General features: G+C 36.9%; 1 protein-coding gene and 1 long non-coding RNA gene across 2 annotated transcripts; both read right to left on the reverse strand.

Annotated features, from left to right (window-relative positions):
• Nucleotides 1–1758: 1758 nt before the first annotated feature.
• LOC143421338 (uncharacterized) lies at nucleotides 1759–5337 on the reverse strand. Its single transcript, XM_076890453.1, has 5 exons — nucleotides 5290–5337; nucleotides 3442–3838; nucleotides 3132–3284; nucleotides 2762–2845; nucleotides 1759–2669 (listed from the first exon to the last, which is right to left on the reverse strand). Exons 2-5 carry the CDS (start codon nucleotides 3541–3543, stop codon nucleotides 2619–2621), a joined length of 390 nt encoding a protein of 129 aa, XP_076746568.1. The 5' UTR covers nucleotides 3544–3838; nucleotides 5290–5337; the 3' UTR covers nucleotides 1759–2618.
• Nucleotides 5338–8181: 2844 nt separating this feature from the next.
• Nucleotides 8182–11715, reverse strand: LOC143421339 (uncharacterized). Its single transcript, XR_013100973.1, has 4 exons — nucleotides 11471–11715; nucleotides 11290–11349; nucleotides 11148–11210; nucleotides 8182–10988 (listed from the first exon to the last, which is right to left on the reverse strand). It is a non-coding gene; the product is annotated as an uncharacterized LOC143421339 (long non-coding RNA).
• Between the last annotated feature and the right edge of the window lie 258 nt (nucleotides 11716–11973).

The raw sequence follows: 11973 nt of genomic DNA on the forward strand, positions 1-11973 counted from the left end.
GATAAGTGTATGTGTGCTTTTGGAAAACATTTAAAGCTGCTGTACAGAATCTTTGAAACAAGCTTAAAACATTTTTAGAATATAAACAGAGCATCTGCTTCTCTTTACAGCTCCTCACTCCACCAGGGCTGTTTGGCACTTTCTGATAGTGTGCAAATGTGATGTACATACTGCGGCAGTCATACAGACAACTGAACGGTCCAAAAGTTGGCCTACCTATTACTGGCTGAGGTTTTAGTAGAGTTGTGGCTGAACCACATAAAAATATATCATTAATTTTAATCTCCCCAATCAATTATAATGTTATGTTGGAATGTTGTTAAAGAGGGTCAACAATGTTTCAACCCAGTTTGTTTTTCAGATTCTGTATAGTAGCTTTAATATAGGGAGAACACAACTTCCAGATTGTGTGAGTAAAATTAGGTTTTTTCTATTTGTCAGTTTAACAGTTTCTGTTTTGCCTGTCACTGTTCCCTGTCTGTTTTCTTACCTGGTTCTTCCTGACCTTGCCCTTTCTCCTCACGTTCCTCTTTCCTCTCTCCCTATTTGGACTGACAATCATACACAAATAGATTGTATTCAATTAGATGAAAAATTATTAAGATCGCTAACAAAAAGTCCTCTCTCAGTCTACTTTCAACCAAAAGGCAAATAACCAAACCACATGAACATCTAATAAAAGATATAAACATTGAAACACTGATGTAACATTGTTCTTGATTAACGGATCATTTGATTTTACACTTTTACCTGAATGTGGCTCCTTTTTTTTGAAAAAACTTCCTTATATCCATTATGAACCTGGCTGTCTGTCTGTACACACACACACACACACACACACACACACACACACACACACACACACACACACACACGCAAACACACAACAGGAGTTATAAGGTTAATGGGCATTCAGTCAGTTAGCTAGTTAGTATCCATTTCAAACAGGACAGTTGTAACCAACAGTAGGCTATGGACAATTTGAAGTTTTAGATTTTAAATAGGCTGTATACATTTCAATGGGAGCAACAGAACGGTCAAATGTTGCTGATTTTACTACAGTGTAGGAGGGATTGTAGGGTAGCAAACATTGTCGGAAAACACGTTTTCAACAGGTTACCTGGGTGTAATGCTTTTCAGCTAAAAAGAAACATGGTCTGACTCCTACCTAACTATATAAAGAGTAACTGAAGGTTAAATGCAGCTAATATGTCCTGTTTTAAGCCAGGCACTTATACTTCCGCTCCGCTGCGTCTCAGCCACCATCGCTCTGGCAGCAAGAGCACTACACTGAAAAAAAAAGTTCTTTCAATTTACTTGATTTTATTGTGTACATCGGTCCCACATAATATGAATAAGTATGACTGACTTAATTTTCCACTTTCCCTCAAGTAATTAATGCTTGTCAGATCAAAGTATTTTATTTACATCAGATTACTTTAAAAAATCATGTTTGATGTACTAATATTAATCTATTATCATAATATCAATGTATTGCATAATGTCAATATATTTTAATGTTTAACACCAACTTATTTTTATTTGCCAGTGGTACGCAATGATATTATGTAATGTAAACACATTGCAATTATGTTCCTGCAACACAAATTATGGCTTTAAATCCTACTTAATTTTTTCAATTGAAATATTAACTGATTATTATTGACAAAAAAGGCAAAGACTGTGAGTGCTACTGAACAATTCACCTTTATTAAACTGTAACAGCAGTGAAAGCAGCAATTCTGCCATGAACAAGTCCAAACTCGCATCCATGTAAACTTGTTAACACATTTTTAAAGATAGCCTGCAGAAATAACTAAAAGAAAAAGTTAGTTTGAGAATATATTTGCAAATATTTCACAAAAAACTGACCTCAGCAGCAAATAAAAGAAAGTGCTTATAGATGATCCTGTCATCTCTTACATATAACATTTGTATTAATTACACAATTGAAAATGTAAACTAAATTAAGACTACCTGAAAAAAAAGCAACACGCTTTTATGAATAAACAGATTTACCCAAATATAACTTGTGTGTTATTTGACAACAGTTTCAGCTTCTGTACATGTATTTACCTGTATAAGATTTCAACTAAGTTGAGCCTTAAATGACATTGTTACATAACTAATACCAAACACCTACATGAATTTTAATCTTCATTTTAAACATGTAAGCAGGACATTAAGGTTGACTTAGAACATATTGCTAAAAATCGTCAGTAAAAATTTCTTACAACATGATACCAAAAGGAAAAATTATCCTGCATTGCAGTCACACGAGGGGAAAGCAATAAAAACATAAGCAGTATAACATTACTGAACACAAAATGAAAAACTGCAAAGAATTGCAGAAGTGCAGTCTTTGACTTCTCAATGAAACAGATGGTTTTTGAAAGCAAGAACTTTAGAGAGTTTAGCTCCATCCAGTTCCATGAAAACCTTCTGGAAAACATCGAAGTTATAGCGAAGGTCAGCAGGGTAGGCAAGGTTTAATGCATACATGAGTCCAAATAGCATTATCACAGCAAATGCTACATTATCCAAAGTCTTCGCCACCCTGATGCCTGCAAGGACAACTCTTGTTCATCTGCTGAAGCTTGCTCTTTAAGAAGACAAATTCAAACAGTGGTGTCTTCAACAGTCTCACTGATGGCACGTTCTTCCATGCCCTGTAAAAAAGAAGCCATGTTAGTCATTTCCAAGTAAGTAATATGACACACTGTGGAAAGTCCAAAAAAAAAAAAAAAAGACAAGTACATACCACATACTCCTGGATAAGCATGCCAGGGTCTTCACCCATGTAGATACACACTCCCTTAACACACTCAGCATCAACATCTTCACACTGAAATGAAATGTATGTAATTAGCATCTTCATTCAGCTCTTGTCCTTCATTTAAGTTTTAATAGTGTACTTTACATGAATGTTTTTAAAGTAAAGGCACACAAATTAATAATAGGTTTACTGGCAATTAATAATAAGTTGACAAAGTGAAGGTTAAAAAAAACAAGCAGATGTAAAAATACAAAATGAGAGAATTTATCATGGGAAACATTTGAAATCTTCCACAATTATAAAATTTCATCCAAAGAGGATCGTGTTAAGTGAATGTTGAGGCTTTATCACTTACATTATCCATTTGTGCCACAATTCTTTTCAGTATTAGTCCAAGCTCTCCTCTTCTGTTGACCAACTTCACCAGGTTGTCCAAGTGGAGATCCAGCTGAGCCAGGAACTTTGTTTGAGGGGGGATAGTGGCAATTCTCTTAAACTCAGCGTTGATCTGAAAACATGAGCACAGAGAAATGAGCTTCAAAGGTTTAATACCTGGAAGAAGGCCGCAATCACTCATGCTGAAGAAATGGGCTGTCAAATAACAACTGTGCCTTAACCATTTTAGGCTAATACCACAAGAACACCGTGTATGAGGCAAACCTTACCTCATGGAAATCAAATAGAGCAGGCCATCTTGCCATGAAAGCCTCCACCATTGGTGCATCACGAACAACTTCATGTCTTCTGTATGAAAAAGTCTTTTCCATCTTGAGTTTCACCAACTCTGTTACTCTTTTTTATGTCCATGTGGTGGGCTTTGACATGTCAATAGCTTTAAGAGTCCCCTTGTCTGCTACTTCTGAAACTGAGGTAAGGTTAAGAAACTCATTCCCAAACAAGGAATCCATAAACTGAAGTCTGAAACTGCCCTGAAGACAACACTGTCTCTTGAGTTCAACGATGAGATCCTCAGTTGATTCAGGCGCTCCATTAGAGAGTGAGCCTTCGACAGGTTCCGTCAGCCAAAACAGTCTTTAGGACCATAGGACTCCCCATAGGACTCTGTAGGCAACAAAGAATTACATATCAGACATTCAGAAAGAATCATTTCAGTTTAGTTTTCATAAAGCTATCCATACCCAATACTCAAAGTTATAAAGATCAGACATAAAAAAGAAGAATTTATCTAATGAAATACATGCGACTGAACCTATTACACTTATATGAACACCTTTTATTTCTATATGCCTTTTTAAAGTCACAATGTGGACTGATCCAATCTCATAGTCAACCAATGGATAAGTATCAAGGAGTTCACAGAGTGAAGCGAGAGTGAATATTCTTGTGGATACTGGGCGGAGCTCAAAAGCTCTGTCGTGCTCTCTGTACCAGCCACTAAGCTCTCTGACAATGTAGAATATGCTGTGGTACAATGCAGATATGGTTTTTCAGTATTCTGGCAATCCACCTGCTGCCCTTTGGGCCAGTACCATTCCATTTCTATAAGTTATACTCTTTATGTCACACACTGTGCAAGGTTGACCTCTAGAATGTCAGGGAATATGTACCTAATGACTTAAGCTATCTCCTCTTTAAGCAAATCCACTAGAAAGGCCGATACAGCTGAGCTCTCTAATTCAGACTTGCCAAGAGATGGGGAGTTTAGATGGTAAGCTATCATCATCTGATGTTTTGACTTCTGTAATCATAAAGGTAAAAATTCCACCATCACAAAAAACATTAATTTTAATTGAAAAAAGGTATTCCAGTCCAGAAGAGCATCAATGGTTTCTTTAAAGTACCAATCTTTGAGAAGCAGCTCACATATGTTCTACACAAACTAGAAAAAAAGAGGGGGGGGGGAAAGGGTCCTAATTTGTTTTGGGCCGATTTTGGAAAATTCACTATACATCACTTAATAAGACATAGTCTGTTGAACAAACTTATCTCCTTGTAGATATCTGCTGTATTATTTGGGCATGACCGATAGAATAGTCAAATAAGTGACACTTCACCTAAAACAATGACTAAATGGAAAAATGATTTGGCATTTATGGGCAAAGGTTCTTAAACCCACGTCTAAGGTGTCAGGATCCTTATTATAACTTGAGTGCATGTCATCAGCAAGAATTAAGGTATGGCACTGTGGCCCTCCCAGCTTCTGAAACTCTGACGGTTACAGCCAGACTAATTAGCCAATGTAGCCATAGCTAGCACGAGTAACACAAACACTATTGCTCTCTCAGTGACGTTTTAACTTGCTAAGCCATCAAAAACGTCAGTGCTCTCTGTCACATGCATAAATTCCATATCTGACCGACAACAGCTGCTTTCTCCCGACTATGTGCAATTTGTTAATATTTTTTAGCTTTAGCCACAAAGCTAATACCAACTTTAGCTAGCACTGTAAAAACAACATGTAGATGCATTACAGATTACGTTTCATATAGCATGCACTACAACAATTCTGTGAAAACGTACCCAACTAAAACAAATGTATTTAAATTACTTACCTTCTCACTATGCCTGACTCAGTGCCAAAGGTTGCATGTGGCTGAACAGTCTTCCAGAATCTGGCGGTCAATTGCGCTCTCCTTAAATTATGTTGTTGTCTTATTGGATAAGGTCGGTCTTATTATCCAATCACATTTAGTTGTTGTCTATGAATATATTGCATCATTTCCAGTTGTGGTCAAACATGATTACAATGGTTTTAGTATTCTAATTTAGTCATTTTAAATCAATGCAAGAAAAATGAGTAGTCTCAGTATTGTTTATAATCGAGTAAATGGTACTTTATTTAATCATGTAAATAAGAGAAACATGAGAGGCTTGTGTAGCATTAACTAAATTCATTTGTGCAAATTCAAAAGCCTGCCAATTCCCATTTTTTCAGTGTAGAGCCAGAGCAGGGGAGAGGCGAGCTGGAACAAACCATTTTGCTGAAGCACCCCCAAAAATGGGCTAAAATCGCCCCTGCTAGTAACCATGATACTAACTGCGAGAAACGTTTCATACAGCATTGTTTGACAGAAATGAAGGCGAAAAAATGTTTTTTTGTTCATTCATTTTTTTCATGAGATCATTTTGATTTGTTAAGTATCTGAGGATGAGACCACAGGACTGTAAAAACATGATTGTTGGGCTTCATTTCTGTACTGAACAGTCATTTTAAGATTAGTTAGTAAATAACAATTAGCTTATGTTGTTCATGAGACTAAAGTCATCTCACGTTAGTAATGTAAATATAATAATATGGCCAATATTATATTTATTATTCGATTATTATGATTTGTTAAAGCAGTGAACTTGAACTCTGTGTTAAATACTGAGCTTCAGTAAAGATTCAAGTTGCATTTATTTGAATTTCATATCACCTTAAATCTTCACTCAAAGACAAGTATCTCTGACAGTGTATATATAGATGTATTATATATAAGAGACAAATATTGTTTGTTTAATATGTTGACATTATTACATTTGGCTCAATGCTTACATATATGTGTAAAAAGAAAATGTACGAGCTGTGATAACTGTTTCTGATAGAATGAAGAGTAGACTTCATTCTATTAAATATTCCTTTATTGGGTGAGAAAATCAGACCATGTCATAACTGCTTTAAGTCATACAGAATAGATATCAGAGCCTTAAACAGGCTGGCTTCTGCTAAGTGGGTCAAACTGGGCAGAAAGTATCCAAACACATAACATCCTTATAGAATATGATGTAACACTATACAGTGGGGCAAAAAAGTATTTAGTCAGCCACCGATTGTGCAGTGCAAGTTCCCCCACTTAAAATGATGACAGAGGTCAGTAATTTGCACCAGAGGTACACTTCAACTGTGAGAGACAGAATGTGAAAAAAAATCCATGAATCCACATGGTAGGATTTGTAAAGAATTTATTCGTAAATCAGGGTGGAAAATAAGTATTTGGTCACCTCAAACAAGGAAAATCTCTGGCTCTCACAGACCTGTAACGTCTTTTGTAAGAAGCTTTTCTGTCCCCCACTCGTTACCTGTATGAATGGCACCTGTTTGAACTACTCATCTGTATAAAAGACACCTGTCCACAGCCTCAAACAGTCAGACTCCAAACTCCGCCATGGCCAAGACCAAAGAGCTTTCGAAGGACACCAGGAAAAGTATTGTAGACCTGCACCAGACTGGGAAGAGTGAATCTACAATAGGCAAGCAGCTTGGTGTGAAAAAATCAACTGTGGGAGCAATCATCAGAAAATGGAAGACATACAAGACCACTGATAATCTCCCTCGATCTGGGGCTCCACGCAAGATCTCATCCCGTGGGGTCAAAATGATCATGAGAACGGTGAGCTTTGATCCCAGAACCACACGGGGGGACCTGGTGAATGACCTGCAGAGAGCTGGGACCAAAGTAACAAAGGTCACCATCAGTAACACACTACAACGGCAGGGAATCAAATCCCGCAGTGCCAGATGTGTTCCGCTGCTGAAGCCAGTGCATGTCCAGGCCCGTCTGAAGTTTGCCAGAGAGCACATGGATGATACAGCAGAGGATTGGGAGAATGTTATGTGGTCAGATGAAACCAAAGTAGAACTTTTTGGTATAAACTCAACTCGTCGTGTTTGGAGGAAGAAGAATACTGAGTTGCATCCCAAGAACACCATACCTACTGTGAAGCATGGGGGTGGAAACATCATGCTATGGGGCTGTTTTTCTGCCAAGGGGACAGGACGACTGATCCGTGTTAAGGACAGAATGAATGGGGCCATGTATCGTGAGATTTTGAGCCAAAACCTCCTTTCATCAGTGAGAACTTTGAAGATGAAACGAGGCTGGGTCTTCCAACATGACAATGATCCAAAACACACCGCCCGGGCAACCCATATGGAAAAGATGTATATAAATCTTGTAAGGTTTTTATCTGTCTTGTGTGACACTTGTATGAAAAATATACAAGAGTGAAAATACATATAAGATCCCTTAAAAAATTATATAAATGAAACTTGCATGTTTTGGATACTTCTTTAAAAAATATATGACATTAACCCGACATATATTATCCTAAGAAGAAAAATGTAATATCATACTTTTATGAGTTAGACAATCATGAGTGAAACTAAACTATTGTAAGTTTTTCATAGAGAACAAAAGATTTACTTGTGTTATCACAAACAGGAAACAACTAACAATTAACATTGAATGACAAAAAGATGTGGGGGAAAGCCACAAATTTACGAGAAGTTTGCTTTGAACATGTGATTAAATAAAACCCCACATTAGAATTTCCCTCTGGGATTGATAAAAATGCTTTTCATTCATTTGTGTAAAGTTTATTTATTTCTTTGTTTAGCATTTTTGCAAAACTAGGCATCCTATTCCTGACTTTCAAATAATGTTTTTTCCCATTATTGCATTGACATTTAAAGAACAAACTTTTACAATAAGTTTGACAAATGATTAAATCAACACAGTAAATATTCAAAATACATCTCAAATGTATTCTATATAGATGGAAAAGATATTAGACAATATTCATATTGTAGAAATATTTTTAATTTTGCACAGAATCAGCAGATTACACAAAGATGTAGATAAAATACATTTTATATATAATATATTTCTGTCTTTTTACATGACCCAGATTCATTATGACAGTGCTTTAAGGACCATTTAAACACCACACCACTAGCTTAATGGAATTACATTGAAATACATAAATGTTGTGAACATGCATTGCAAAATGTTTTGACAGAATTATTTTTTTCCCCCAAGTCAGAAACCCATATTTCAATAAGAAATATGTTCAGAAATGACAGCGTGAATGCGCCACCTTTATGAACCGCTATGGCTTTAGACCTTGTTAGCTGCACATTTCACTCTTAATTAGAATGACATTTGACACAATTGAAAGCCTTTGAATCTCTCCCATAATCAACACCATAATCAGTAGCTCCACCTTCACATTTGGATTGAATCATTTACAATAAGATTTAAGATTAAATTATTTACAATAGTACGTATTCAGTAGCTGACATACAATTGAGGTAGTCTGGACACTGTATGTACATACATGGCCTAACTATCTGAGTAGCATTTATGGCTTTGTAAAAGCCTGTGGGAAAGTGAACAGTTGACATATAGCTCAGCTGAGTTCTGATAAGAGAACCTCTGGCTAACTTTTGCACTGTGCAATTACCATATTTTCCTATAGCATATAAACAATGACTATCCATTTCAACAAAGTGTGAGACTGCAAAAATACTTCCATTTTTTAAAAGCACCACATAATTGTTTCTTTGTTTTGTTTTGCTGTACGTGTAACCGTGAACAATGTCTCCATTCACAGAAATTCTCTTGTAGTAACTCACCACAGAGTTTGTGGGAACCTCTCTAACTGGGTGGAGAGCAGCTTGATCTCTCAGAGATATTTGTCTTACATTTGGTGAACCAAGGGCAGTCACCTGAGTAAACTTTACATGCTTCTTGACATGCTGGGTTCCTTGTCTCATTTCATTGCAGAACTGTTTAACTTCTGCAGCTGCATTTGTTAAGAACTGCTTAGCTAAACGAGGAAAGGCACGGGAGACTGCCACTCGTTTGCATATTTGTTGTGGTACAGCTTGACTACTTTTTATTTGTTTCAAGAGGTACCCATTGAAAATTTCAAACATAAAGGCTGAGTGATCCCATAAAGGACCCCATTGCACCACACTTTTACTCAAATGCAACAATGAATGAACATTGAATGTCATGTGCTGTTTTCCATACAGAGATTGTACACCTCCAACAAAGTACACTAATGCGTCGTGTGCGTGGCTTATCAGTTCAGTATTTAATTCGGACCCCAAGAGAATGCTTATCCCTTCTACCAGTAATGCCCAATGACAGTGATACTTCTGTGGAAGTATGCCTTTCAGAACTGGCAAGCTATAGTACAAAAGCCAATGCTGCCACTCATGAGCTTTCCAGAATTTGCGTTCAATTAAAGATCTTGGAACTCGAGCGACGATACCTGGAGGTTTAATAGACAAGAGGTGTTTGTCTATGCTTGCTATTTGTACACCTATGTACCATGGCTCAGAAGTGTTTTTAGAATCCATCCATAAAGATGCCATGTATCTGCACACACCAAGCAGTACACAGTGCATGTAGTCAGGGACCATTCCATTGATAAGATCAAACAATGGCAAATCTGCAAGAGGAGATGAGCCCTTTATCCCCAAAATAGTCTTCCCTTGTCTTTCAACTATTTGTCCTATTTCTACTGTGGTTTTATGATTTCTGTCACTTGGCTTTTCATCAGGACATGCGTAAACCCTTGTTTTTCCATTCCCTTTCCTTGTTTGCATCCCAGGATGAAGGCAAACTCCACAGCCATATTCACCATTAAATTGCTTGAAATTTTGTAACAATGGTCTTGCTACAGCATCACACACACAGCACAATGTGTGTACTTTCATGTGTCTCCGTGCCTGATTGTTAGGATCTTGCCACTCAAAACCAACTTGAGAAAGATTTGTACACTCCTCGACAAATGGTTTAAAGAAGCAGGACATGTCTGGCTTTTTGGATCCAAACCATAAAGCACATAGAAGTACATGTTTGTCTCTACTCTCCGGTGGTATCTCATTAATGCAACACAATATTGGCCAAATACTAAATTTGGAAGACTGAAAAACTGGTACACCATCACAATTAAAAGTGAGGGACAGAAAATCATCTTTACTGGTAGACTTTAAGGTCTGATACAAGCTGCCATCACATATGTCCTTTATTACACGGCTACCACTGGGATCACCTCTGAAACATAGATCATGCACATTGTGGTTCTCAAGAATGTCTTTTAGCTGATCTTTTAATGGTATACTAATAAAAAAGTTACCTTCCTCTAAACTGGCTTTCACTGTTGTGAATGAAGAACATGACACACAATTAAGTGTTTCCTCCAAAGATTGTGAAGACCCAATGTACTTAGTACAAACTCTACAGTAATGATGTCGTTTAAACTGTTTTGTAATATCAGCGAAGGGTTTCTCCAGAAAATACCTGCTTGATGGAACTACAGTAGTCCCAGCAGAATGTAACTTGAGCAGTTTCAGCAAGTCCTCCATTAATACACCTGTAGTGTTGTGTCTCAAAGCAAAGGAGAGGATTGACATGATGCTTTGAATTTCTGTTAGTCCACTGGAGCAGTTCACATCAACTCCTGCTTCAGGGGCGTTCTCCTGAATGGTTGAAAAAGAATTGTGTTATATTTGAGCAGGTTTCACTTATTTTCATATGTAGCCTTGTTTTTTTTTTTTTGCAAAACTGCATTTACAACATAAACAGCAGTCATAGCGACGTTTGTCATAGTTAAAAATGCAATTAACCGCAAGTCTTACCTGCACCATTGTGACCATTTCTATTCTTTCCTCCTGTCTTTGGGTGGCATCTTCATTGTTTCCCTGAGAAGTATTCAAATTAACTACTCTTTAAAGAAAAGAGAGCCATAGAAAGGGAACACATCTTGCATTTGTTTCTTACCAGTGACACCGTTTGTGGTTCTGGTATCTGCTCATCTCTTTGGGCAGCATCTTCACTTTCCTGTGAGGAATACAACCCAAGTATTGAATATATATATGAATTAAATATCCGAATGATATATTCCAGAAAAAGTAGTGAGTCTGTCACTGGAAGTGGAGCACATCTTGCATTTGTTTCTTACCAGTGAAACCGTTTGTGGTTCTGGTATCTGCTCATCTCTTTGGGCAGCATCTTCACTTTCCTGTGAGGAATACAACCCAAGTATTGAATATATATATGAATTAAATATCCGAATGATATATTCCAGAACAAGTAGTGAGTCTGTCACTGACATATTTAAACAGCTTAATGGTGAGCTGTACTTTTCACTTTTACAATGTGATGGAGTAGCGTAGAAGAGACATAAGAATGAAAGTAATGCTTTATTGTGGCCTTTTTTCTGTATGTTGCTTTTAAAAGGAGAGAGAAAGAGAGAGGGAGAGAGAGACTATAATAATGTATTTTTATTTACCATTGGAACTGTGAAAGTTCCTTCTCTCTGGCTGTCATCTTCACCATTGTCCTTGAAATGATACAAATGAACAACTTGTTTAAGATACATTTTTCACAGCTCCGCTGAAAACAGTCGGGATGAAATTTCCATGTTGTTATTATTGTGATTGTTATTATTCTTAATGTTTTTAT

The sequence above is a fragment of the Maylandia zebra genome, linkage group LG12 (assembly GCF_041146795.1).
Source record: "Maylandia zebra isolate NMK-2024a linkage group LG12, Mzebra_GT3a, whole genome shotgun sequence".
NCBI classification, from domain to species: Eukaryota; Metazoa; Chordata; class Actinopteri; order Cichliformes; family Cichlidae; genus Maylandia; species Maylandia zebra.

Excerpts from the sequence above, each read along its gene's own strand:
- LOC143421338 (XM_076890453.1), bottom strand. The coding sequence starts at position 3,543 with ATGGAAAAGACTTTTTCATACAGAAGACATGAAGTTGTTCGTGATGCA. Across the intron at positions 3,285-3,441 it reads CTCTATTTGATTTCCATGAG|ATCAACGCTGAGTTTAAGAG; the intron begins GTAAGGTTTGCC and ends TCATGTTTTCAG. Across the intron at positions 2,846-3,131 it reads TTGTGGCACAAATGGATAAT|TGTGAAGATGTTGATGCTGA; the intron begins GTAAGTGATAAA and ends ATTTCATTTCAG.